Source organism: Aegilops tauschii, chromosome 4, assembly GCF_002575655.3.
Source record: "Aegilops tauschii subsp. strangulata cultivar AL8/78 chromosome 4, Aet v6.0, whole genome shotgun sequence".
Classification (NCBI taxonomy): Eukaryota; Viridiplantae; Streptophyta; class Magnoliopsida; order Poales; family Poaceae; genus Aegilops; species Aegilops tauschii.
In genome coordinates this window covers 482,404,690-482,431,721 of record NC_053038.3, presented here as the reverse complement: position 1 = coordinate 482,431,721, position 27,032 = coordinate 482,404,690, and the positions used below count along the sequence as shown (strand labels likewise).

The following is a 27,032-nucleotide window of genomic DNA, read 5'->3' as shown; positions in this document are numbered from 1 at the left end:
GTACTCACCGAGTCCCCGCTTCCAAGCCCATCTGTCTCCCCTATGTGGACCAGGCCCACAAAGTACGGGCCAGTCCCTCGCCCGGACGACACAGGGTTACACGTCAAGTGCGGCCCGCTCCGCGTACCCATCGCGCTCCCGTACGAGACTGACACGGCCGGGGAACGCTCCCAGATCGCCGCCGCATAGCCTTCCGCCGCCGGGTTCGACGAGGGAGCCAGGGCACGCAAGGCGGCCTATAGCCTATAGGGAGAGTAGGTCGTGGATTTTCGGGGATGCGGCCCAGAGGCGCGGCAACGTCGTGGGTTGTGGGGCGGACGCGCATCTCTACGACGACCTGGACGCCGCCGCCATCCCGGCGCTCCTCGGCTCCTGCTTCGACGGCGATAACGTCGATGCTCAAGCCTGTACCAGCTCCACTACGCCGCGAAGTAAGCTCATCCCCCCTCCCTGCCAGCCAAATCCTAACTAGACTAGTAGAGTGCCCGTAGGCTCATAATATGATCAAGTAGACACAAATTGATGGTCAATTTTAATAACCGTCTCACAAAGAAGATATTATCTTGATTGATATTTTTTCAAATTGACCCTGTTTATTATTTACTCCCTTTCGTCCATTGATTTGAAGACAATCAGAGTCACCTTGTAGCTTCATATCGTGTAGCATCAACTCGTGGAGACGCCTTTCATGATTATGGTACCACCCATGTTCCCAGTTCAATCATCAATTATTCATCCAAGGCTCAAAGTTATAGACATGTGTGGATTAGATGTTCTAAATACATTGTACGGTCTCATCCATCGAATATGAACATTTTTTTACTTATAACACCACAAAATAGAAAACATGACTTGCCACTCATGGATGGTGAAGTCGGTGATATTTGCAGAATATGGTGAGGGTTGGCAGCACAAACGAACTCCTCCATGCTCTAAAGATATTGTAGGGTTTCATATGTACAAAAAGGACACCATCGGTACTCTGCAAAAGTACCAAAATACATGCGAGAGTCTGAGTGCAACTTCATGTTAGTAGTCGCTGAGAGTAGCATGTATTATTGCAGTGCTCGAGATGAAACTACTCCTAGTTGAACATTCACACAAAAGGGACATGTTATAGACGACACATGCCATTCCTTGTAAATTTCTGGAAAACGTAAACAGAAAGCAAAGCACAAGCAAAACTGACTTGTATTTTATTAAGTGCACATACTGTAGTTGTGCTTCTAAACAGGTTTTAGCTATTACTACCAATTTTTCTTAAAGATCATCTTGTGAATCAGCTAGTCGTGGTTACTCGTTAAAGCCCGCAATATCTTCATCTATGTACCTCCTCGGTCCAAGCTCGCAATAGCTCTTTCCACCACCACCACCACCATCCACTCACACACTTTGAATTTCAAACACGTAATGGTGCAGTTGTGTTATATTTCACATCATGCATGTGTTAGTAAGGTGGGCCCACAGTTTTTGTTGTGTCATGGTAAACTTCTCTCTCCCTCCCTCTCTTTTGCAATGATCTAATCAACCCCCCCCCCCTCCCCCCCTCTGAATCAGTTCAACCATCGACACAATTATGAGCATGAAAACAATTTAAAACTTCTGTAGAAAACACAAGGTAATTGTTGTATCTTTGCCATTGGTAGCATTAATACTTGAGGCTTCAGGACACTCTAGGTTGAAGAGGAGGGCAGATAAGGCAGCAGGAGAAGACCGGGCAGCTCGAACTAGTAGTTGAACCCGACAAATTCAGCAATCCCAATTTCACATAGAGATGTAGTTACATATAAATAAAACCAGTTCCAAACCTAGTACTGAGAACCATCATACAAAAGCTTATGCAATTACATCATTAGCGGACATTATTAGCACATAGGGGATTTTGTTAGTTGGTACTCAGTGCTCACCAATGTATGATGCACTTGTCAAAGCTGTTCTTGCGTAGACGGCCACCGCCCTTGGTAATCTTGTCTCCAGCTCGCTCCCTGTTATTTGCATGCTCAGACGACCACCACCAGGGTTGTCTGTATAATGCAGCCAGGGAAACTAACATGCGCGGACAATTTGTAAGAATGCACCTTCGCATTCACAGAATCACAGATCTAATTACAAACTATTTTTTCTTGCATTCCATCAACTTTAATTCCTGTTTGTTTAAACAAGCAAATGTAGGGGAGATCATCAGACCAAATATCTTAAATATCTAGATGACAAACAGAAGCTATAAGAGGCTGGAACTGATGTACAACAATCCTTTTATGCCCAGCTCAAATAAAATATGTATCCATAGTTTGATTCTGCTATATCATGTAATATTTTATTCAATGTCTCGTGGAACTGGCCCTGTCTGCTAGATGCAACAAATGACAATAGTTTTTGTGGTTCCTTTTTAACATGCAAAAAATAGTAACATACTGAATTGATGATTGTCTATCGGCATGGAGCCAAACATTTTATTATCTCCTGTAGTACATAGATGATGTGATTTCCACTAATATTTTTAGTCAGCTCGATTTCCAGTAATATTTTTGCCTTTTTAGTCAGCTCTAAACGTTATTAATTTGTTACTTATGTACTGACATTATTGTCCCATTTTATGTTGTCCACATGAAGGTTCTTCTCACTCAACAGATCTGCATCTATCAATAATATAATGAGTTGTTGTTTTGTTTCCAGGCCATGGTTCTTCCATCCCACACTTATCTTCTCAAGGAAACACACATCAGTATTCTTCATATGGTGGTGGATACTAGAGTGGTAGTACAACAAAAAGGATTGATATCCCAAATGGAAGGTATGCTACTTGGGAGTTTACTCGTTTGGTTTTTGCATTCTTGCAGTTGATACAAGGTTGCATGAAGTGCAGTTTTTTTTTGCTCTGCTAACTGATAATGTTTGTAACCTCTTTTAGGTTGGTGTTATCATTGGAAATGCTGGAGAAACTATAAAGCATATCCAACTTTAGTCAGGGGCAAAGATAAGTAACAAGGGACATGGATGTTCAACCCGGATCACGGACAAGATTGGCTGATCTTTTGGGCACCCTGACCAGATAAGCAGAGCTGAGCAGTTGATAAGTGATGTTTTTGCAGAGGTACTGTGATATCTTTTTTATGGTCAGGACTTCACATTTAGTTGTGCATCCATTTATTCAACCATACTTGTCATGTGACCTTCTGCAGGCTGATGCTGGCTCATTTGGCACTATCTCTAGTTGTGTTGAGCAATTCTAGATGCAAATTGCTAACAACAAGGTAAGCTGGCTGCTTTCTTGACGAGATAGTCAAAGATGTTCGATAGATTATGAAAATTTATGTCTAGTAAATGAGCATGGTGGTTATTATATTGGTGGATAAATGGATCTTTAATAAACTTGAAGCAATTTGGATTTAGTTAGGTGATTATGATCTTGCACCAAATTTCATGGTGGATTATGAGATTTTGATGCATTTATTTAGTTCATTGTGATCTTGAGGAGATAGTCAAAGATGTTCGGTGGATTAATTAATCTTGGACAATTTGGATTTAGTTAGGTGATTGTGATATTGAACCATATTTATGATAAATTATGAGATTTTAGGTGGATTTAGTTACGTGATTTAATCTTGAGAAGATAGTAAAAAATGTTTTGTGGATTATGAGATTTTAGGTATGGTAGATGAGCGTGTTGATTATTATATTGGTGGATAAATAGATCTTTAATTTTGTTTGGAACATTTTTGATTTAGTTAAGTGATTGCGATCTTAAACCAAATTTCACGGTGGATTATGAGGTTTTGATTGGATTTAGTTAGGTGATTGTGATCTTGACGAGCTCGTAAAAGATGTTCGGTGGGTTATGTGAATTTAGGTCTAGTAGGTGAGCATGGTGGTTATTTTATTGGTGAATAATAAATTTTTAATAAACTTGAGAAATTTTGGATTTAGTTAGGCGATTGTGATCTCGAACCAAATTTCATGGTGGATTACGAGATTTTAGAAAGATTTAGTCGGTTGATTGTGATCTTGAGGAAATACTCAAAGATATTCGATGGATTGATTAATCTTGAACAATTTGGATTTATTAGGCTATTGTGATATTGAACCGAATTTCACAATGATTTATGTGATTTTAGGTGGATTTAGTTAAGTTATTATGATCTTGGGAAGATGGTCAAAGATGTTGGGTGGATTTTAAGATTTTATGTCTAGTATGTGAGCATGATGACTATTATATTGGTGGATAAACAAACCTTTAATTTAGTTTGAAACAATTTGAATTTAGTTTGGTGATTTTGATCTTTTAACCAAATTCGCGGTGGATTTTGATGTTTGGGTTGGATTTAGTTAGGTGATTGTGATCTTGATGAGGTAGTCAAAGATGTTTGATGGATTATGTAAGAATTTATGTCTAGTAGTGAGCATGGTGGTTGTTATATTGGTGGATAAATGGATATTTAGTAAACTTGGAGTAATTTGGATTTAGTTAGGCGGGTGTGATCTTGAACCAAATTTCATGGTAATTACGAAATTTTTAAATGGATTTAATTAGTTAATTGAGATCTTGAGGAGATAGTCAAAGATGTTCGTTGGATTAATTAATCGTGAACAATTTGGACTTAGTTCGGTGATTGTGACATTGAACCAAATTTGTCGGTGATTTATTTGATTGTGGGTGGATTTAGTTAGGTGATTGTGTCTTAAGAAGATAGTTAAAATGTGTGGTGGATTATGAGAATTTAGGTATGTTAAATGAGCATATCTTATGGGAAATGATTCCCTTCAACCGACATATCTTATGCGAGCGTCCACCACCTCCATGTCTGTTAGATGGGCTTCATTAGACAGTCTGGAGCAACTGGTCCATTGTTTTAGAAAGAGATTCTGCAACTAGCCCCTTTTTGCAAATCGACGAAGAGCTAAATCTCCAGGGGCTAGATCCCGCAACATGACTTATGTTGCAAAACAAATCCCACAACACGACGCATTCTGCAAAAAAAATCTGCAACACAACCCATGTTGCAAAACAAATACCACAAACACAACCTAGTTTGCCCAAAAAAAAGCAACATAACCTCTGTTGCAAATGTCTCCGCAACAAGACATCTGTTGTTAAAAATATCCACCGGCTAACGTGTAGCAGCCCCCTTATTATATTGGTGCATAAACAAATCTTTAATTTAGTTTGGAACAATTTGGATTTAGTTAGGTGATTGTGATCTTTCAACCAAATTCATGGTGTTTTGCGGTTTGTTGGATTTAGTTAGGTGACAGTGATCTTGACGAGAAAGTCAAAGATGTTTGGTGAATTATGTTAATTTTGTTCTAGTAAGTGAGCATGGTGGTTATTATATTGGTGGATAAATGGATCTTTAGTAAACATGGAGCAATTTGGATTTAGTTAGGCGATTGTGATCTTGAAAAAAAATTCACGGTGGATTACGAGATTTTCAATGGATTTAGTTAGTAGATTGTGATCTTAGGGAGATGTCAAAGATGTTCAGTGGATTAATTAATCTTGAACAATTTGGATTTAGTTAGGTGATTGTGATATTGAACTAACTCCGCCTATGGTGTCTCAACATAGCCGGTCCAAGCCCTGGTAAAGGAGGAGGGTTGTGATAGGCTGGCGAGCCAACATAAAAACTCAGCCACTCTTATGGAGATGAAACCCAAAAGATTTTTGTTGGGACGTAACCCTCTCAGCGGCGTGCCACATCGGAACCTGGGGTGGTGTCAAATGGGCAAGGGCCAGGTTGTCACCCCTCCGATGGCACGCCGTATCTTGATCTGGATATGGTGGCAAGTGAGCGAGGATCGGGTCGTCGCATCCTTAGTGGCGCGCTACATCGGCACCCTGATGTAGTGGAAAATGAGCAAGGGTCTTCGCATTTGACTCGACGAGTGCGAAGGGTAAGGAAGCTAGCCGAGCCTAGGAGGATCTGCTTAGGTACCTGGAACATAGGGTCTCTGACAGGGAAGCTTCGAGAGCTAGTTGATGCAGCGGTGAGGAGAAGTGTTGATATCTTTTGCGTCCAAGAAACCAAATGGAGAGGACAGAAGGTGAAGGAGGTGGAGGATACCGGCTTCAAGTTGTGGTACACGGGGACAGTTACAAACAGAAATGGCGTAGGCATCTTGATCAACAAGATTCTCAAGTATGGAGTGGTAGACGTCAAGAGATGTGGGGGCATGATTATCCTGGTCAAGCTGTTAGTTGGGGACTTAGTTCTCAATGTTATCAGCGCATATGCCTCGCAAGTAGGCCACAATGAGAACACCAAGAGGAAGTTCTGGGAAGGCCTGGAGGACATGGTCAGGAGTGTACGGATTGGCGAGAAGCTCTTCATAGGAGGAGACCCTCAATGGCCACGTGGGTACATCTAACATAGGTTTTGAAGGGGTGCATGAGGGCTTTGGCTATGGCATCAGGAATCAAGAAGGAGAAGATGTCTTAAGCTTTGCTCTAGCCTACGACATGATCGTAGCTAACACCCTCTTTAAAAAGAGAGAATCACTTCTAGTTGCTTTTAGTAGTGGTCAACACTCTAGCCAGATTGATTTCATCCTCTCGAGAAGAGAAGATAGGCGTGCGTGCTAGTCAAAGATGTCTGGTGTATTATTTAATCTTCAACAATTTGGATTTAGTTAGGTGATTGTGATATTGAACCAAATTTCTCCGTGATTTATGAGATTTTAGTTGGATTTAGTTAGGTGATTGTGTCTTGAGAAGATAGTAAAAAATGTTTGGTGGATTATGAGATTTTAGGTCTAAAAGATGAGCATGGTGATTATTATATTGGTGGATAAACATATATGTAGTTTAATTTGGATTTATTTAGGTGATTGTGATTTTCACCTAATTTTACTGTGGATTATAAGGTTTTGGTTGGATTTAGTTAGGTGATTATGATTTTAGCGAGCTAGTAAAAGATGTTCGGTGGCTTATGTGAATTTTGGTTCTAGTAGGTGAGCATGTTGATCATTACATTGGTGGATAAATGGATCTTCAGTAAACATGGAGAAATTTGGATGAGTTAGGCGATTGTGATCTTGAACAAATTTCATGGTGGATTATGAGACTTTCAACAGATTTCGTTGATTGTGATCTTGAGGAGATAGTCAAAGATGTTCGGTGGATTAATTAATCTTGAACAATTTGGATTTGGTTAGGTGATTGTGATATTGAACCAAATTTCTTTGTGATTTATGAGATTTAAGTTGGATTTAGTTAGGTGATTGTGTCTTGAGAATATAATCAAAGATTTTTGGTGGATTATGAGATTTTAGGTGTAATAGATGAGCATGGTGATTATTATATTGGTGGATAAATAGATATTTAATATAGTTGGAACAATTTGGATTTAGTTCGGTGATTGTGATCTTTTTAACCCGATTTTACGATGGATTATAAGGTTTTGGCTGGATTTAGTTAGGTGATTGTAATTTTGACAAACTGGTAAAAGATGTTCGATGGATTATGTGAATTTAGATTTAGTGGGTGAGCATTTTGATTATTATATTGGTGGATAGACATGAAGGCCACGCAAAGTGACTTAAGGCGGTGATGCCACTACTGAAAATAACTAGCAAACAAGGTAATAAAGGTGGAGAGACTAGGGGTAGTGGCATTAGATGGACTTGACATCTTACGTGCCTGTGCACTCTTCTTTCCTCGCTGATCTGGCTTGGTGTCCTTGTTCTGTTTGCGGGTTTTGTGTCACGCACTTGATTAAGCATCCCACGTTCTCCTACTGTGCGCCCTTGACCTTGACGATAGGTAGCGCCGTGTTCTTGGGCACGTCTCGTGGGTAAAATCCAGGTATGCGCCGATTGTCTGAGCTCTTGCTCTCCATTGGTGGTGCTTGAGCGTGCGGTTATGGTGGCATCCAGCAAGGGAACACGTGATGTGGGATCAAGACAGCACACATAGCAACCCGCCACCAGGCAACAGATGCCCATCCGGACTTCCAGGGAGCGAAGGTGGACACAAAGGTGGATGTTGAGCTCCATAGCAGTCTCAATCGTGTGTTAATCAATAAGAGCAGCACAAGCAAGAAGATCCTGAATATACTTCTCTTAGGAAATAAAAAAGCCATTAGAGGTAAAAGAAACCTCAATCTCAAGGAAGTAGCGACTTCTTTAGTAAACATGGAGCAATTTGGAATTAGTTAGGCAATTGTGATCTTGAACAAATTTCATGATGGATTATGATTTCGAGATTTCGTTGATTGTGATCTTGAGGAGATAGTCAAAGATGCTCGATGGATTATTTAATCTTGAACAATTTGGATTTAGTTAGGTGATTGTGATATTGAATCAAATTTCTTTGTGATTTATGAGATTTTAGTTGGATTTAGTTAGGTGATTGTGTCTTGAGAATATAATCAATTTTTTTGGTGGATTATGAGATTTTAGGTGTAATAGATGAGCATAGTGATTATTATATTGGTGGATAAACAGATGTTTAATTTAGTTTGGAACAATTTGGATTTAGTTCGGTGATTGTGATCTTTCAGCCTAATTTTACGATGGATTATAAGGTTTAGTTAGGAGATTGTAATTTTGACAAGCTAGTAAAAGATGTTTGATGGATTATGTGAATTTAGATCTAGTAGGTGAGCATTTTGCTTATTATATTGGTGGATAGAGATGAGGGCCACACAAGTGACTTAAGGCGATGATGCCACTACTGAAAATAACTAGTAAACAAGGCGATAGAGGTGGAGAGACTGGGGGTAGTGGCAGTAGATGGACTTGACCCAGCATCTTACGTGCCTGAGCACTTTCCGTTCCTCGCTGATCTGGCTTGGTGTCCTTGTCCTGTTTGTGGATTTTGTGTCACGCACTTGATTAAGCATCCCACGTTCTACTGTGCGCCCTTGACCTTGACGATAGGTAGCGCCGTGTTCTCGGGCGCGTCTCGTGGGTAAAATTCAGGTATGCGCCGATTGTCCGAGCTCTTGCTCGCCATTGTTGGTGCTTGAGCGTGCGGTTATGGTGGCATCCAGCAAGGGAACCCGGGATGTGGGATCAAGACAGCACACATAGCAACCCGCCACCAGGCAACGGATGCCCATCCGGACTTTCCAGGGAGCGGAGGTGGACACAAAGGTAGATGTTGAGCTCCATAGCAGTCTCAATAGTGTGCTAATCAATAAGAGCAGCATAAGCAAGAAGATCCTGAATATACTTCTCTTAGGAAATAAAGAAGCCATTAGAGGTAAAAGAAACCTCAATCTCAAGGAAGAAGCGACTTCTTTAGTAAACATGGAGCAATTTGGAATTAGTTAGGCGATTGTGATATTGAACAAATTTCATGATGGATTACGAGATTTTTCAATGGATTTAGTTGATTGTGATCTCGAGGAGATACTTTTTCTTAACAATAGTCAAAGATGTTTGGTGGATTAATTAATCTTGAACTTTGTGATTAATGAGATTTTAGTTGGATTTAGTTAGGTGATTGTGTCTTGAGATGATAATCAAAGATGTTTCGTGGACTATGAGAGGTCTAGTAGACGAGCATGGTGATTATTATATTGGTGGATAAACAGATATTTAATTTAGTTTGGAACAATTTGGATTTAGTTAGGTGATTGTGATCTTTTAACCTAATTTATGGTGGATTATAAGGTTTTGGTTGGATTTAGTTAGTTTATTGTGATTTTAACGAGCTAGTAAAAGATGTTCGGTGGATTATATGAATTTAGGTCTACTAGGTGAGCATGTCAATTATTATATTGGTGGGTAAATTTATCTTTAATAAATTTGGAATAATTTGGATTTACTTAGGCGATTGTGATCTTGAACCAAATTTTATGGTGGATTAGGAGATTTTTGATGGACTAGTTAGTTGATTGTGATCTTGAGATAGTCAAAGATGTTTGGTGGATTAATTAATCTTGAACAATTTGGATTTAGTTAGGTGGTTGTGATACTGAACCAAATTTCACGCTGGATTATGAGATTTTAGTTGGATTTAGTTAGGTGATTGTGTCTTGAGATGATAATCAAAGATGTTTGGTGGATTATGAGATTTTAGGTCTAGTAGATGAGCATGGTGATTACTATATTGGCGAATAAACAGATATTTAATTTAGTTTGGAACAATTTGGATTTAGTTAGATGATTGTGATCTTTTGAGCAATTTTTACGGGGCATTATGAGGTTTTGGTTGGATATAGTTAGGTGATTGGGATCTTGACAAGCTAGTAAAAGATGTTCAGTAGATTATGTGAATTTAGGTCTACTAGTAGGTGAGCACGTTGGTTGTTTTATTGATGGATAAATAAACTTTTAATAAACTTGAAAAAGTTTGAATTTAGTTAGGTGATTGTGATCTTCAACCAAATTTTATGATGGATTATGAGATTTTTTATGGATTAGTTAGTTGATTGTGATCTTGAGGATATAGTCAAAGATGTTCGGTGTATTAATTAATCTTGAAAATTTTGGATTTAGTTAGGTGATTGTGATATTGAACCAAACTTCTCTGTGATTTATGAGATTTTAGTTGGATTTAGTTAGGTGGTTGTGTCTTGAGAAGATAGTCAAAGATGTTTGGTGGATTATGAGATTTTAGGTCTAATAGATGAGCATGGTGATTATTATGTTGGTGGATAAATGAATCTTTAATAAATTTGGAACAATTTGGATTTAGTTAGGCGCCGTGATCTTGAACCAAACTTTATGGTGGATTGTGAGATTTAGTTCGGCTGCGCTCTGACTCTTCGTCGAGGAGCATGCGCAGTGCGGTGGTGCGGTGGCCTCAGAAGGTGGGGCGCCGACACCTGCAGCTTGTGCACAGTGGCGAGTCCACGCATCTCCTGCGCCCCGCAACCTTCTCCTTCCCGGCACAGTAGGAGCAGGAGCAAGGATGCCGAGGCGGTTCAGGTTTGCCTCCACCTCCTCTCTCCCCTCTGCTCTCACTCGTCTCCCTTTTTTGTTTCATTCTGCAGCTTCATTCAAGCATATATTTTAAGTTGCTAGGTATTCCAGGTAGTTAGCTTATTATGGACTAGACCTACATTTGATGTTAGAACTCTGATACTAATTTATGTTCTTGTTGCATAGGTGAATAGTGCTTTAGCTTCAATGACCAATTTTATTGCTAAATATTTTTCCCACTGGATGTGTCAAAGAATATACAACTTGGTATGGAGAAGTTTTCTTATGGGGAAATAATGATTCTTCTTTGCAGAACTATTTGGGCTCTCGCAGCTCTATCAGTTGGTTTTGGTTCTCAGATTTTTACTTTGCCTTTTTTGCCAAAAAAATTGGATGTATATGAATCTGAGATATGGATCTCAAGTTCACAGCTTTTCTTTTTATCTGCAGTCGCGAGGAAGAGTAGGAAGATCAGGCAGAGAGGGTTTCACATACCTCTTCTACACTGACAAGTCTTCGCTTTCCAGGATTGCCATGGTGAGCTGCTGCTGTAATGCTTTGATTTCCTTTTGTTTTGTCACTGTTAAACTTTGTTCTCTTATTCTGATGCTATGATTTGTGATGACTAGATGAGTTTCGTGGTGAAAAGTCTCTTTTATTTTGTTTACCTACAGATCTTGAATACGCGATTGATAATTTTGCTGGATAGGTTAGAAATCTAAATAATAGACATTTTAAAGGATGTAGTTGTTAAACATGAAAAGCCAAGAAAAATATATAGCTTACTTACAGTGTTGTTTGATCCATCGCTCTGCGGCAGGCTCATTGATGGACTTTTTTTTGGTGAATACGCATTGTTGCGTATCATTTCATTGATAGGGGGGTAGTACAGGGTGCAACTCTAGGGATCATGCGCCGAAGGCGACCCGGAGAGTGCAACATGAGCAGAGGGGAGGGTGCTCAGCCTCGCTACAATAGATCTTAGGTTACAGGAATGATGGATGCTAACTTAGTTGCTCCAGCACGTGCCCACAGGCGGGCCTCGTCTTTGATTGTGCGAGCAAGATCATCATTTGAGGGCCAGGCATTATCGAAGACAGCGGCGTTTCGGTGCTTCCAAATGGACCAGGCAGTGAGCGCGACGAGCGAGTTGATCCCTTTGCGAGATGAAGCTGGGGCAGTGTTGTTGGTCTTGCACCACCAGTCGAAGAAGGCGTCGGTGGAGCACGGCGTAGGGATTGGTAGGCGGCACCATGAGAGGATTTCGTGCCAAGTAATCCGGGAGAAGACACACCGGGCAAGTAGGTGGTCCAGGGACTCGAGCTCTTGGCCGCAGAGCTTGTAGAGGGGATCTTGAGGCAATCCATGGCGAGCGCGGCGCTCAGCCGTCCAGCAGCGATCCATCGAGGCGAGCCAGAGAAAGAACTTGGCGCTGTCAGGCGCCCACGATCGCCAGATGAGACGCCAGAATGGGCTGGCGGTCGATCCATGGAACAAGGCTTTGTACGCAGAGCTTGCCGTGTAGATCCCATTGTCGGTCCATTTCCAAGAGATTCTGTCCGGTTCGGCCGAAGGTTGAATGCTTTGGATCCGTCGCCACAAATCGACGTACTCGATCGCAGCAGCAGCGCCCATGGCACCATGGATGTCCCCAATCCAGAGCGAGTTTTGAAGGGCCTCAGAGACGAGGCGTTGGCGCCGCCGCCGGCGCGGCACGAGTGCTACGAGAGCGGGGGCAATCTCGGCGGCCGAAGACCCATTGATCCAGTGGTCGATCCAGAAGCGGCAGGTCCGTCCATCCCCGATGGTCCAGGTGGTGGACGCGCGAAAGAAGTGGCTTGTTTCCTCCTCACGCGGGAGCGGAAGGTGGCTCCATGGGCGGTCCGGATGCCTAATCTTGGACTGAATTTATTGCCTGTTGTCGGTGTGTTTCTTTTATTCTATATTTAGGGGGTTCTAAGCTATTGAATTAGGGAGCATACAATTTATCCGTTTGAGACCCGCTTCACTCTGTTGGCTACTTCAGGGAGCTTTGGATGGTGGTCTTGATATTCCGCACAGTGACAAGAGACTTGCTGGCTTCAAGAAGGATAAGAAGCAGCTGGGCGCTGAGATTCACCGCAAATACATCTATGAAGGTCATGTTGCTGACTACATGAAGGTGAGTTGGATCCATTGCCCTCGTGGTATTATAATGCCATTTCTTCACTCCCTAGGGCTATCGTTGTTGTACACATGAATTCTTTTTGGAAGATATATCTGGGCCTGATTCACTCATATAAAGTATCCTAAAGCAGTGTACTTTGTTCTTATTTCTGAAGCAGCTTACTGAATCTCGTTTTAATTTCTGCCCTACCTTCTTCTCTCTCCTTCTCCCCGTCCTCCTCCCATCACCACTTGTCAATCCCTTTTTCCAGATCTCTCTTATTCTCTCTCATGCACTCCCCTGCTGGTGAACAGAGAGGGACGAATCCGGCCACCAGGGCAAAAGATCAGGGTGGATCCAAGCCATCACCGCCTCTCCCTTACAACCAGGTGATAATTGGGTGGGAGCAAAAAGGAGAGCAGGCAATGACCCTCTTCAAATTTGGCTTCGATAAGGAGAGCAGGCAATGACCCTCTTTCAGTTTGGCGTCGGTAAGGCCAGAATGACAGGCCTAGGCTCCTGGTGATATCCTACTCCACTCGGTTTTTTCTTCCATGCCTAGACAGCTCTATCTTTTTTTTAGTTTAAACCCGTCTAAATTTCTGTCATATAAAATCTTATGAAACAATGTGCTACTATTATTGTTACTGAACTGTGTCAATCTGTTTCTTTTTTGAAGTGGGAAGGGATGAATTGAACAAGGAGGTAGGACGACGTGTTTGTTCTTCAACCATGCCCCTCTGAAACCTAGGTTAGGATTGTCCCCTGTTAAGTGTGTTGTTTTACCTGCTTCTAAATTAGTCATGCACACATGTTCGCCTCTGATACCCAAGTGAGGATTGTCCCTTGTTAAGTGTGTGCTTGTACCTGCTGCTAAATTAATCATGCACTTTCATTTTGGTTGCAGAAAATTGGGGGAAATCATGGCTAGAGCATATGTGAACTTGGCCTCCGGTCATTTTAGTCAGGTTTCTGGTTTTGCTTGGGAGAGTATCATGTGTTTCCCATTTGTTTATTTAAATCATTTGTATCTAATTCTTGTGAACTAGATCGTGCTTGGGAGAGTAGCATGTGTTCCCCAGCAAGCATGTTGCTTGCTGATTTTAGATTATTGATTTAGTTACATACATAGACCTTTTGGACGGTTGGCTTGGCTGTTTGGATCTGTTTTTATGCAGGGAAAACCGTATTCCAATCATAAAACTGATACAACGGGCACACTAATATGACTGCTGTACTTTGAATTCGACCATTTGATTATTCAGGAGATATGTGTCAAAAGAAGAAAAAAAGGTGTGAACCATTTGATCGCTGGGTAGATGTGTGTCAAGGAAATAAAACAGACAACATGTTTGTTCCTTTGGATATATGCTGTCAAACAGAAAATTCTTTTAATTTATAGGGGCGAAAGAATTGTTGTTTGAGTTATAAGTCTTACCCCTACTCGCTTTCGATGTTCAGTTCACTAATTCCCTGCTCTTTCCTTAATTTCCCCCTTCTAGATTATGCTTCACTGTCAACTATCTGCTGTAGAAGAACCAGAGCTGTCTGGGATGAGGATGTCATCCTGCCAGCTTGCCGACGACGACAACAAAGAAAATAGGTTGGCCAAGCTGCTAGGACAAATATGAAGACTAACTGGTGAGTAGTGTAAGTGAACATTGTTTGCTGTTTTTCTTTCCGGTGTGGGTTTACTAAACTTTCTATGTATGAATTTCCCCTCATATTTTCTTCCTGGGTTGATAAAAACTGAACAATATAATTAAATCTCTCGTGTCCAATACTCGCTTCAATGTAGGACGACTACATAGTCAAGGATAGTTCTAACTGTTAGAGTTATAATATAGGTCATGTACCCCTTTGTATTTATCCTGTTGTATAAGGGGTTTTCTGCATATGTTCCACACCTGTACATGTATATATATCGGCCTATGGCCTCATGGGAATACAAGTTGCTTATTCCTAACATGGTATTAGAGCTAGGTCAATTTTTTCCACGCTGCAACTCGTGCTATTGATCCGTCTCGATCAAGTCCGGCTCGTCTTCTCTCCCGCTCGAAGGCTCCCCCCGCTCGAAGCCGCTCCTCGCTCCCTCCCGCTCGAAGCCGCCGTCGCTGCAACTGCTTCCGGACCGCCCCGACGACTGGACGTAGTTCAGGCAGGAGACCACGATCCGGTGCCGCCCGCTCGCCAGACCCGCTGTGCCGAGAGGTTCCTGCAGCACGGCCTCGGCCTCGAGGTAGCGGCAGATCCGCTCGACGACCTCCCTCCCCTTGGCGCTGTTCTGCATCTGATCGAATCCAAGGTTCCGCTCGCTCTGTGCTGCGGTTGGGCGCGATCCACCTTCCGCTCCCCAACCGGCCTCGTTCCCTGCTGATTGACGCCTCCCGCCGTTGCCCTTGATTGCTCGGCCTGACTGCCTCGATCGATTTCTCTGCCCAGATCGAGCATCCCGTTCCCGATTGGAAGGTCTGATCTCTGCTAAAAAAAATGTCTGCTGCATTGGGCTATGTAGTTGTCCCTCGCTGTCCGGTGATCTTCGATGGTACTAACTACACCGAGTTCGCTGGCTTCATGCGCATTCACATGCGTGGCATTCGTCTCTGGGGTGTTCTTTCTGGCGAGGTCTGCTGTCCGCCGCGTCCGGTTCCTCCAGTGGCCCCTACTCCGCCGACTCCACTGGTTCTTCCTACGGACGCTAATCAGGCCGCCAAGGATGCGGCTAAGCTTGCTGATGAGGCTGCTGATCGTGCCTATGATGAGAGGGTTTTGGCCTATGAGGAGGCTCTTCAGACGTATCATGGTGCTTTGTCTGTTTACACCCAGTGGCTTGATGATGATGCTCGTGCTGCAGCTGTTCTCACTGCTAGTGTTCTGCCTCAGTTTGCTTCTGAGTTTCTGGGCCTTCCTACTGTCTTTCAGATGTGGACCTGTCTTCGTCAGCGCTATGAGCCCTCTGGTGATGCCTTATACCTTTCTGTGGTTCGTCAGGAGCATGCTCTTCAGCAGGGTGACTCTACTGTTGATGACTTTTATGCACAGACTTCTGCTATCTGGCGCCAGCTTGATTCTCTCCGCAGTGCTGGTTGTCGTACTTGCCCCTGCTGCCAGGCTGTCCAGGCCAATTTGGAGTTTCATCGCGTCTACGAGTTCCTGTCTCGGCTCCGTAAGGAGTTTGAGCCCCGGCGTGCTCAGTTGTTTGCTCGTGGCCGTATTTCTCTCATGGAGGCGCTTTCGGAGATTCGTGCTGAGGAGACTCGCTTACGTGGTGCTGGTTTGCTGGAGGCTCCCTCTGTGCTCGCTACTCGGGCTTCTTCCACTCCACCTACTGCACCGACTCATTCTCGCTCCAGTGCTCCGCCGCTCTTACCCACTCCTTCTGGCGGCTCAGGTCGCCCCCGTCCACATTGTGACTACTGCAACAATGATGGTCATATTGAGTCCCAGTGCTACACAAAGCGGAAACACCTGCGCAAGGCGCGATCATCCTCCTCAGGGACTTCGTCATCTCCCTCGCCAGCTTCAGCCATTGCTTTGACTGAGCAGGATATTCTGAGACTTAAGCGTCTGCTCGCGGCTTCAGGTTCTTCCTCGACGGGTATTGCTGGTTCTGTGATTGATGCTTCCCGCACTGAGCACCCGCCCTCTACACAGTCAGGTACATCCCCATGGGTTCTGGACTCTGGAGCTTCTTTTCATATGTCTTCTCATTCTTCCGCTTTGTCTTCTCTTCGATCGCTGGATTCTCCTGTTCATGTCTTCACTGCTGATGGTACTCCACTTTCTGTTGCTAGTAGAGGCCATCTTTCCACTCCTTCTTATTCTGTTCCTGATGTTGCTCATGTTCCTCGACTTACCATGAATCTGTTTTCTGCTGGTCAACTTACTGATTCTGGTTGTCGTGTCATCCTTGATGTTGACTCTTGTTCTGTCCAGGATCGTCGCACGCACACTCTGGTTGGGGCTGGCCCTCGCCGCCGTGATTCTCAGGGTCTTTGGGAGTTGGACTGGCTTCATGTTCCTTCCGCTGCCACCACCATCGCCAGTCCCTCCGCTGCTGTCGCCTCTGTTACTGGTTCCTTCAAGCAGTGGCATCATCGACTTGGTCATCTGTGTGGTTCTCGATTATCGTCTTTAGTTCGTCGAGGTCTTCTGGGGTCTGTCTCAGGAGATGTCTTTTTAGAGTGTCAGGGTTGTCGTCTTGGCAAGCAGATTCAGTTACCATATTCACATAGTGAGTCAGTGTCTAAGCGTCCTTTCGATTTAGTCCATTCTAATGTATGGGGTCCGGCTCCTTTCGCTTCGAAAGGTGGTCATAAATACTATATTATTTTCATCGATGATTTTTCTCGTTACACATGGCTTTATTTCATGACTTCACGTAGTGAGGTGTTGTCTATTTATAAGCGTTTTGCTGCCATGGTTCATACTCAGTTCTCTTCACCCATTCGTGTTTTTCGTGCTGACTCCGCTGGCGAGTATATCTCTAAGATGTTGCGTGGTGTTCTTGCTGAGCAGGGTACTCTTGCCCAGTTCTTTTGTCCTGGTGCTCATGCTTAGAATGGCGTGTCTGAGCGCAAGCATCGTCACCTTCTTGAGACGGCTCGTGCTATGATGATCGCCGCCTCTCTTCCGCCTCATTTTTGGGCCGAGGCTATCTCCACTTCCGCCTATCTCATCAACCTTCAGCCGTCCGCTGCTTTGCAGGGTGGTGTTCCTTTTGAGCGTCTTTTTGATCGTTCTCCCGATTATTCGATGCTTCGCTTGTTTGGTTGTGTTTGCTATGTTCTTCTTGCCCCTCGCGAACGCACCAAACTGACCGCTCAGTCTGTTGAGTGTGTCTTCTTAGGCTACAGTGATGAGCATAAGGGCTATCGTTTTTGGGATCCTATCGGTCGTCGGATGCGTATCTCTCGAGACGTGACTTTTGATGAGTCTCGTCCTTTCTACCCACGCCCATCTTCCTCGTCTTTTTCAGTGGAGGATATCTCTTTCCTCACTTTTCCTGACTCACCTATCACCCCCGTCGCGCCTGTGCCTATTCGTTCCACTCCCTCTGCTTCTCCACCCCTCGTCGATTCGCCGCCACCGTCTTCCCCGGTCTCCTCACCTAGCATGTCACTGGATTCTACACCTTCATCTCCGGTGACTTCTTCGTCGCCACCCCCCGATTCTACCTTGGCGATTCCTCCTTCTCTTATTCCATCTTTGCCTCAGCATTACACTCGTCGTTCACGACCTGTGGATGCTTCCTTGGATGAGTCGTCCTCTTCCTCTCAGCCTACTTATGGCTTGCGTTCTCGTCCTCGTCCGCCTATTGATCGCTTTGGATTTCCCACCGCAGGTGCTGCTGTTCTTGAGCCGACTTCTTACCGTCAGGCTGTTATTCATCCTGAATGGCAGTTTGCGATGGCAGAGGAGATTGCTGCTCTTGAACGCACTGGTACCTGGGATCTTGTTTCTCTTCCTCCCGGAGTCCGTCCCATCACTTGTAAGTGGGTCTACAAGGTTAAGACTCGCTCCGATGGTTCTCTTGAGCGTCACAAAGCTCGTCTCGTGGCTCGTGGTTTTCAGCAGGAGCATGGTCGTGACTATGACGAGACTTTTGCTCCTGTGGCCCATATGACCACTATTCATACACTTCTTGCCGTTGCCTCTGCACGCCACTGGTCTATATCTCAGCTTGATGTTAAGAATGCCTTTCTTAATGGTGAGCTGCGTGAGGAGGTGTACATGCAGCCACCACCTGGGTATTCTGTTCCTGATGGCATGGTGTGTCGTCTTCGTCGCTCTCTCTATGGCCCTAAGAAAGCCCCTCGCGCCTGGTTTGAGCGTTTTGCCTCTGTGGTCACTACTGCTGGTTTTTCAGCAAGTGCTCATGATCCAGCATTGTTTATTCACCTTTCTTCTCGTGGCCGGACTCTTCTTCTTCTCTATGTTGATGATATGGTCATCACTGGGGATGACCCTGAATATATTGCCTTTGTAAAGGCCCGTCTTAGTGAGCAGTTTCTTATGTCTGATCTTGGACCTCTTCGCTACTTTCTTGGGATTGAAGTCTCTTCTACCTCTGATGGCTTTTTTATATCCCAGGAAAAGTATATCCAGGATCTTCTTGCTCGTGCTGCTCTTACTGACGAGCGCATTGTTGAGACTCCTATGGAGCTCAATGTTCACCTCCGTGCTACTGATGGTGATCCTCTCCCTGACCCGACGCGTTATCGTCATCTTGTTGGCAGTCTTGTTTATCTCGCTGTCACTCGTCCGGACATCTCTTATCCGGTTCATATTCTGAGTCAGTTTGTCTCTGCTCCCACATCGGTTCACTATAGTCATCTCCTTCGTGTTCTCCGATATCTTCGGGGCACGATCTCTCACCGTCTATTCTTCCCTAGCTCCAGTTCTTTACAGCTTCAGGCCTATGCGGATGCTACGTGGGCTAGTGATCCTTCTGATCGCCGTTCACTTTCTGCTTACTGTGTTTTTCTTGGCGGTTCTCTCATTGCCTGGAAGACGAAGAAACAGATTGCAGTTTCCCGTTCGAGTGCTGAGGCTGAGTTGCGAGCCATGGCTCTTTTGACGGCAGAGGTGACTTGGTTACGGTGGTTACTTCAGGATTTTGGTGTTTCTGTCACTACACCGACTCTGCTCTTATCTGACAGTACAGGTGCTATTAGCATTGCGCGCGATCCTGTGAAGCATGAGCTCACCAAGCATATTGGTGTTGATGCTTTCTATGTGCGCGCTGCTGTGCAGGATCAGGTTATTGCTCTTCAGTATGTGCCTTCCGAGTTACAGTTGGCGGATTTCCTGACGAAGGCCCAGACTAGAGCACAACATGGCTTTTATCTCTTCAAACTCAGTGTTGTTCCTCCACCATGAGTTTGAGGGGGGGTGTTAGAGTTATAATATAGGTCATGTACCCCTTTGTATTTATCCTGTTGTATAAGGGGTTTTCTGCATATGTTCCACACCTGTACATGTATATATATCGGCCTATGGCCTCATGGGAATACAAGTTGCTTATTCCTAACACTAACAACTGAATCTTATTTATCGAACTTTCTTTATGGTGACCGTGCTTGAATTTCAGCAAATGAAAACCTCTGTAGTTGAACCATTCAAGAAAATGGGCACTGTTACCATTATAGGTGCCAGTGGGAAATTGCAATGCCTAGGTAGCAATATGGCAGTGGTATTGAATCATTTTAATTACCAACTTGGCTATCCTTTTTAGCGCTTTATTGCTGTTTCTAACCCCCTAATGCTTATTTGTGATTTTTTATTGTACATGATGTGTTGTTCTTTAGTTATTGCACTGTTTTCTTGCTGGTTGTGAGGTTGATAATTATTGTCTTCAGCGAGTTCATTGATTTTTTTATCAATGGTAGGATTTCGGGAAAGTTGTTGAATGGTTTGCGAAGCTCATCATGTGATGTGAATGCAATATGATGTCTTCTCAATGATAATGTGCCATGTTCTTTTCCTATTGCAGATACATGGGTTGCAGAAGAGATCCTTAACTGCATGAGGAGATGATCAAATAGAGAAGCACATGCCTATACAATGATTGTTATGACCAGCATATTAGGGGCTTAGCCCAGTGGGTTATGGCCCAAGTATCTTAATCATTATTAGGGGCTTAGCCCAATTATCTTATCGTATTAGGATCGTTTGCTTAGGAGTCAAGTAAACCTCTATATAAGGAGAGGAGATGTATCAATCTAAGGAAGCAAGAAGCAATCAATATTTGCTTGGCTTCCCTTAGGGAGCTGGGAGACCTAAACCCTAGCCGCCTCCTGCCTTCGCCGCCGCTGCTCCCGTTGCAAGGACGGCGCCATGCCGCCGGCCGCCGCACACCAGCCCTCGTCCTTCCCCCTCCTTCCCCTACAACCTACGCCCTAGATCCGGTAGGGCCCTAGCTCCTACCAATTTGTTATCCAGAGACTCGGGCTCGATCATGTCTTCGTCAACGCCAACGCCGCCGCTGCCAATCATCACCACCGCACCGATGACCACCGCCGGTTCCCCAACGCCGCCGGCCCCGGTCACCGTCACCTCCGCTGGTTCTCTCACGCCGCCGGCCCCGGTCACCTCCGCTGCGCCGACAACCGCCGTTTTCACGCCGGAAGAAGTCACCAGCATCTTGCGGGATCTCGTGACGGCCGTCCAGGGCATCCATCTGTACCTGGCCGGACCGCACGCACCTCCGCCGGCTGCGACTACCGCCGCCTACGGCCACCCCGCGCTGCCGAGGCCGTCCCAGGGTGCGCCTGCAATTGGCAGGCCACCGCTGCTGCCGTTCTAGACGGGGCACCCCAGCGGGCCGCCTCTACCGCTGCTGCACCTGCCCTGGTACTCGGTACCCGCGGCGATCGTCGGGGCCCATCCGTCGCTCCAGCCTCCGCCCGCCCCAGCACCGTCCTGGCCGCAGTGGCCCGCGCCGGTTCTCGCGGCGCTACCCGCGCCTCCCGCGCCCGCCCCAGCGATGCAGTGGCCGCACTGGCCCGCGCCGCCCCCAGCCGCGCCAACCGCGCCGGTCCAGCTCCCACCGGCGCCGCCCAGCTCCGGACTGGGCCAGTCCACACCGGGAGGCCTCCCGATCCAGCAGGTCCGGTTTCCGTCGTCACCGTCCCCGGACCCACCGGTACCCACGCTGCAGTCTGGGGCCTTGTCCGGCTCCGCGGGGGCCTACGATGGCCTCCCCACCGTTGACCGGGCGCCGTAATCATCACTGCTCCGCACCGCCGAGCCGGTCGGCCATGGCGCGCCGACCCAGACGCCACCACGGTTCGCCAGGATCGACTTCGCCACTTATGACGGCACGGAGGACCCGCTTAACTGGCTCAACCAGTGTGAGCAGTTTTTTCGTGGCCAGCGCATGCTCGCGTCGGAGCGCACTTGGCTGGCATCCTACCACCTCCGCGGTGCAGCCCAGACCTGGTACTACGCCCTCGATCAGGACGAGGGCAGCATGCCCCCTTGGGAGCGCTTCCGCGAGCTCTGCCTCCTTCGTTTTGGGCCCCCGATCCGCGGGAGCCGCCTGGTAGAGCTAGGCCGCCTTCCCTTCACCTCCACGGTTCAAGACTTCGCCGACCGTTTCCAGGCCCTGGCATGCCACGCGTCGGGCGTGACGGCGCAACAGCAGGCCGACCTCTTTGTTGGTGGACTTCCGGATCACATCCGCGTGGACGTGGAGCTCCGGGGACCCCAGGATCTCCAGACGGTCATGTACTACGCCTGCGCGTTCGAGCGCCGCGCGGTGGCCGTCCAGCAGGAATCACCGTCCCGGGCCGCTGGGTCGATACCCTGGCCAGATCTCGCGCAGGGTCAGCCTGCTCAGGCTTCCGCGACACCTCTCGCCGCGACCGCGGCGCGCCCGTTCCGCCGGCTCACCTCGGCTGAGCTACTCGAGCGTCGCCGCCAAGGGTTATGCTTCAACTGCGACGAGCCCTACACGCCCAGCCACGCCTGCCCGCGACTCTTCTGCCTGGAGGTTGCAGACTACATTCCGGAGGACGCCGTCGCCGCCGACCTTGCCGCCCCAGCTGTCGCGAAGGTGTTTGACGCTGGTTGATCACCTCGAGGAGTTCAGCAAGCGCTTCCCCACCTTACAGCTCGAGGACGAGCTGTTTGTGCAGGCGGGGAGAAGTGTTATGACCAGCATATTAGGGGCTTAGCCCAGTGGGTTATGGCCCAAGTATCTTAATCATTATTAGGGGCTTAGCCCAATTATCTTATCGTATTAGGATCGTTTGCTTAGGAGTCAAGTAAACCTCTCTATATAAGGAGAGGAGATGTATCAATCTAAGGAAGCAAGAAGCAATCAATATTTGCTCGGCTTCCCTTAGGGAGCCGGGAGACCTAAACCCTAGCCGCCTCCTGCCTTCGCCGCCGCTGCTCCCGTCGCAAGGACGGTGCCACGCCGTCGGCCGCCGCGCACCAGCCCTCGTCCTTCCCCCTCCTTCCCCCTCCTTCCCCTACAACCTACGCCCTAGATCCGGTAGGGCCCTAGCTCCTACCAATGATCCTTGTGTTTGCAATGTTTGGGATGTCAAGCATGCCCGTTATTTGGACTTAAGCGATGCATTTGAATGTTGATGTTAAAAATCCAGCATTGAAGAGTTTGTTGCCTATTGGCACATCTCATTCAGGTTTACTTTCTACACCTTGAATCTTGATTGGATTTGACCGATCTGGTCGAGGCGGCCGTGGGTGGTTGGCTGCTCTTTTGCCGCGGGGCGGCGCACCTGGTAGGGCCGACGGGTCTGTTCCCTTGATTCATGCTTCGTCCGACTCCCTTTTTCTCTGGTTGGATCCCCCGATTGATATTCTCGGGGCGGGATTTCTTTATGTTCTTCGCCTGACCCGTCGTCCGCTGCGCCTTCTCATGTTGATCGAGGCGGTGTACGAGGCGTCCGCCGTGTTCCGCTGCCCCCCGATCCATCTGGCGGTCCTGGTTGTAGAAGACCATTTCTCTGCTTTCTTCGGGGACACTGTGGGTGTGGTCGGCAATTCTTTCTCTGCGTCCCGTTCTTCATCGTCTGGTCTCCATGTGTTAGAGTACGTAATGGGCCTAATGGGCCTGGTCTGGCGGTATAGCCCGTTAGTCTTAGGGTTAATTAGAGATAAGGGTCGCTTGCTTAGGGGTCAAGTAAAGCCTTGCTTGGGAGTCAAGTAAACCTCTTTATATAAAGAGAGGAGATGTATCAATCTAATCAAGCAAGAATTAAGAAGGAAATCCCTTCCCTCTTGCCCGGCCGTGGGCGAAAAGGCCCCCGGTCGGCCCTCTCGCGCTCTCCTTCTAGCAGCGCCATAACAATTTGGTATCAGCTAGCTTCGGTTCGATCATGTCTTCACCGCCGCCCAACCCGTCTCTCCTGCTGTCATTCGTCACACCCGCCCCCGCCGTCCTCACCCCGGAGGAGGTGTCCGGGGCGTGCGGGACCTAACCCAGGCGGTCCAGGAGATCCGCCTGTTCTTGGCCGGGTCCTACGAGCCGCACCCGGCTGCGCCATCCATTGCCACCACCGCGCCGCTGTGGCAGCCGCCGCACCAGGCGGCCTCCGCCGCGCTCGCCAGGCTGCTGCAGCAGCCGCTGCACCTGCCATCCACCGCCACCACCGCCCCACCCTGGCTGCAGTGGCAGCCGCCGCTCCTGGCGGCCTTCACCATGCCGCCGTGGCTGCCACCGCACCAGGCGACCTTCGTCGCGCCGCCGTGGCAGCCGCCGCACCAGGCGGCCTCCGCCGCGCCGCCGTGGCAGCCGCCGCTCCTGGCGGCCTCCACCATGCCGCCGTGGCTGCCATCGCACCAGGCGTCCTTCGTCGCGCCGCCGTGGCAGCCGCCGCACCAGGCGGCCTCCGCCGCGCCGCCGTGGCAGCCGCCGTACCAGGCGGCCTCCACCGCGCTTGCCGGGCCGCTGTAGCAGCCGCTGCAGCTGCCATCCACCGCCACCACCGCCCCGCCCTGGCTGCCGTGGCAGCCGCCGCTCATGGCAGCCTCCGCCACACCTGGCGCGACACCGCAGCAGCCGCTGCAGCTGCAGCAGCCACCGCCGGTCAGCTCCGGCCCCGCATCGCCCGCGCCGGCGGGAGTCCCGATCCACCAGGTCCGGTTCCCGCCCTCGCCGTCACCGCTTCCGTCTTGGATCACTACCCGCCACGTGTCGGCGACGGTGAGGCTGCAGGCTGCTGCGCGCGGCCTCCTAGTGCGTCGGCGTGTGCGGGAGATGCGTGGTCTGCAGCTGCCGCTCCTCAAAATTGCCATTCGCTGCGCAAAGGACCTCGATCTCGTCCGCTGCGTCGGGGATCTTGGGCATGCGGTTTCCCCCACGGGCGGTGGGCATGCTGTTTTCTCCGCGGGCAGCGACCTCAAAGTTTGCGACATCGGCGGTTGGGGGGGTGCACCCCTCCTCATCATTCTCCATCGCAAGCCCTCCAACTCTTCCCTGTGCGGTGCAGACCAACAGCCATACACATGCACTCCTTTTCTCCAGGTGGTGTCCATGGGATCCAGGTGGCTGTACACGTGCACGTCCGACGTGCGGATGGTGTCCACTTTTTGTAAAGAGGTCCAAAATAAAGCGTCCCATTCCATTTCAGGTTGAGAGTAATAACACAAGCCGAGATGTAAAAGGCTTGTTTTTAGGTGTTAGGTTTGTGTTGCGTCGAGTCATGGTTATAGGTTGGTTAGGCTGCAGCTCGAGGACAAGTTGCATGTCCAGGTGGGGTGTAGTGTTAGAGTACGTAATGGGCCTGGTCTGGCAGTATAGCCCGTTAGTCTTAGGGTTAATTAGAGATAAGGGTCGCTTGCTTAGGGGTCAAGTAAAGCCTTGCTTGGGAGTCAAGTAAACCTCTTTATATAAAGAGAGGAGATGTATCAATCTAATCAAGCAAGAATTAAGAAGGAAATCCCTTCCCTCTTGCCCGGCCGTGGGCAAAAAGGCCCCCGGCCGGCCCTCTCGCGCCCTCCTTCTAGCAGCGCCATAACACCATGTGCGTGTCGTGGATGCTCCCTCTGTTGGTATAGCTGCTGCTGCAGTTGTTTGCTTCTTTGATTTCATCTACTATATCTATTTTAGTTATCTCTTCTGTATGTTTATGATTTTGTTTTTTGCAGATGGGGCTGTTGATCCTGCTGAAGCGCGGCGCCGTCATCAGGATATTCGTCAGGGAAAGCGTCCTATTCAAGAGAACCCACGTAACAAAAGTACTCCCTCGGCTTCTTCAGGTGGGCCTCTCATTCTCTTTGTTTTTTTGCAATATCTAAATTTTGCATTACTGGCTCATGCTAATCCTTCTCTGTTCTTTTATACTTTCGGCAGAGTTGGCGTCTTGTTCTGTCGTTCTCCAAGGCGACTGCTCTACACCATTGTTTTCATCCAACTATTTCCTTGCCAGTTGCCACAACCCATGGATTCTTTTTCGACCTCTGGACCATCGTTCATCTCTGGTTTTTGATCTATCATGTGCGCCCAGCCGACTCCTTTAGGTATTTTCCGTCTCTTTTTGTCTCTCATGATTTACTCATATATGCTTAGATATCTGCTTCTTCTTCAGTATTTCCCCTGCCGTACGTTGATCCTGTGCGTTTGAATAGGAGGAAGAGAAAGTTTCTTTGGAGGCATCGATCAGGCAAAATTAAAAGTACGTATTTTCTTATTAGCATATTGACCATTTTATTGTTTTCATACTTTCTTCTCTTTGCTTATTTGATTGGTGGCTACGGTTGTGTTTTCAGTTAAAAAACTTGCGTCTCCATTTTCCAAAAATCACATTGATCTGTTGAAAGGTAGTTGCTTCTAGCCTTTTTTTCAGGGACTGATGTTCAGTTCTCAGTTTTCTGTATTAACATTGTAGATTTAAACAGGAATTGTATCGCTTCGTACTCATTTCTTTTTAGAGACAAAAAAAGCCAAAAAAAACATGCTTTCTTACAACGGATATCACAGTCAAATTTTGACGAGTTTTCAAATAATCAACTCAAATTTTTCCTGTAGTCGGGGTCCAACATTGTTGCAAAACTACTGTCTTATTTATTATAGTTGTTAAATTTTAAATTGTTTCTCTTTGGATGGCAGCAACTGTTCGTGGACGTTTGTACTATGGAGGTCCTGAGTATATATGCGGTACCTGCCAGGTTTTATATTGGTTTCAGGAACGTTCTAAGGGTGCTCATGATGGAAGGTTTAACTTGCCAGTTTACAATGGTTGTTACGTTGGGAAAGTTTCGTTACCTAAATTTCCTGATTGGTCTTTTCCACTGAAAGATTTGCTCCGATTTGATGACAACTATATGTGACTGTTTCACAAGTGACTTCATGAGAAGGACTAATAAAGATTCTCACTGAAGGTGATCATGGCATTTCTACTAACGTAACTATTCCCTACATTTTGTCTAAGGAAATCATTGATACACATTCTCCCCAGTCGGTGTAGGCACCACAGGAACATTTTCCCGCGCTGCGCTACTTTCTGGTTCGGGAGGGGTGACTATCACCTCATCAAGTTCCACT

The 27,032-nt window shown here is 46.9% G+C and overlaps 2 protein-coding genes across 18 annotated transcripts; both read left to right on the top strand.

Moving 5' to 3' along the window:
• Positions 1-26,906, top strand: LOC109749279 (uncharacterized). 17 transcript variants are annotated; one of them, XM_073497064.1, is made up of 17 exons: positions 1-431; positions 2,677-2,794; positions 2,912-3,094; positions 3,183-3,254; positions 10,693-10,875; positions 11,056-11,136; positions 11,320-11,406; positions 12,896-13,030; positions 13,330-13,537; positions 13,695-13,766; positions 13,923-13,983; positions 14,518-14,656; positions 25,637-25,747; positions 25,842-26,008; positions 26,117-26,163; positions 26,258-26,308; positions 26,598-26,906. In XM_073497064.1, exons 4-9 carry the CDS (start codon positions 3,234-3,236, stop codon positions 13,483-13,485), a joined length of 663 nt encoding a protein of 220 aa, XP_073353165.1. In that variant the 5' UTR covers positions 1-431; positions 2,677-2,794; positions 2,912-3,094; positions 3,183-3,233; the 3' UTR covers positions 13,486-13,537; positions 13,695-13,766; positions 13,923-13,983; positions 14,518-14,656; positions 25,637-25,747; positions 25,842-26,008; positions 26,117-26,163; positions 26,258-26,308; positions 26,598-26,906. The 17 variants fall into 17 exon arrangements, 12 of the variants coding, with proteins under 12 accessions (XP_073353165.1, XP_073353172.1, XP_073353167.1 ...); XR_012182551.1 differs by lacking the exon at positions 11,056-11,136 and having other exon boundaries at positions 130-431; positions 10,643-10,875; positions 13,330-13,506; XR_012182548.1 differs by lacking the exon at positions 11,056-11,136 and having other exon boundaries at positions 130-431; positions 10,643-10,875.
• On the top strand, positions 15,419-17,047 carry LOC141021383 (uncharacterized). Its single transcript, XM_073497063.1, has 2 exons — positions 15,419-16,673; positions 16,952-17,047. Exons 1-2 carry the CDS (start codon positions 15,506-15,508, stop codon positions 16,996-16,998), a joined length of 1,215 nt encoding a protein of 404 aa, XP_073353164.1. The 5' UTR covers positions 15,419-15,505; the 3' UTR covers positions 16,999-17,047.
• Positions 26,907-27,032: the final 126 nt, after the last annotated feature.

What these genes read in the sequence shown, in the direction of transcription:
- LOC141021383 (XM_073497063.1), top strand. Translation starts at nt 15,506, where the DNA reads ATGTCTGCTGCATTGGGCTATGTAGTTGTCCCTCGCTGTCCGGTGATC. An exon ending in CCCGCCCTCTACACAGTCAG is followed by an intron (nt 16,674 to 16,951) that starts GTACATCCCCAT and finishes TGTTCTGTCCAG; the next exon opens with GATCGTCGCACGCACACTCT.
- LOC109749279 (XM_073497064.1), top strand. Translation starts at nt 3,234, where the DNA reads ATGCAAATTGCTAACAACAAG. An exon ending in GTCAAAGAATATACAACTTG is followed by an intron (nt 11,137 to 11,319) that starts GTATGGAGAAGT and finishes TTTTATCTGCAG; the next exon opens with TCGCGAGGAAGAGTAGGAAG. An exon ending in CGCTTTCCAGGATTGCCATG is followed by an intron (nt 11,407 to 12,895) that starts GTGAGCTGCTGC and finishes TGGCTACTTCAG; the next exon opens with GGAGCTTTGGATGGTGGTCT.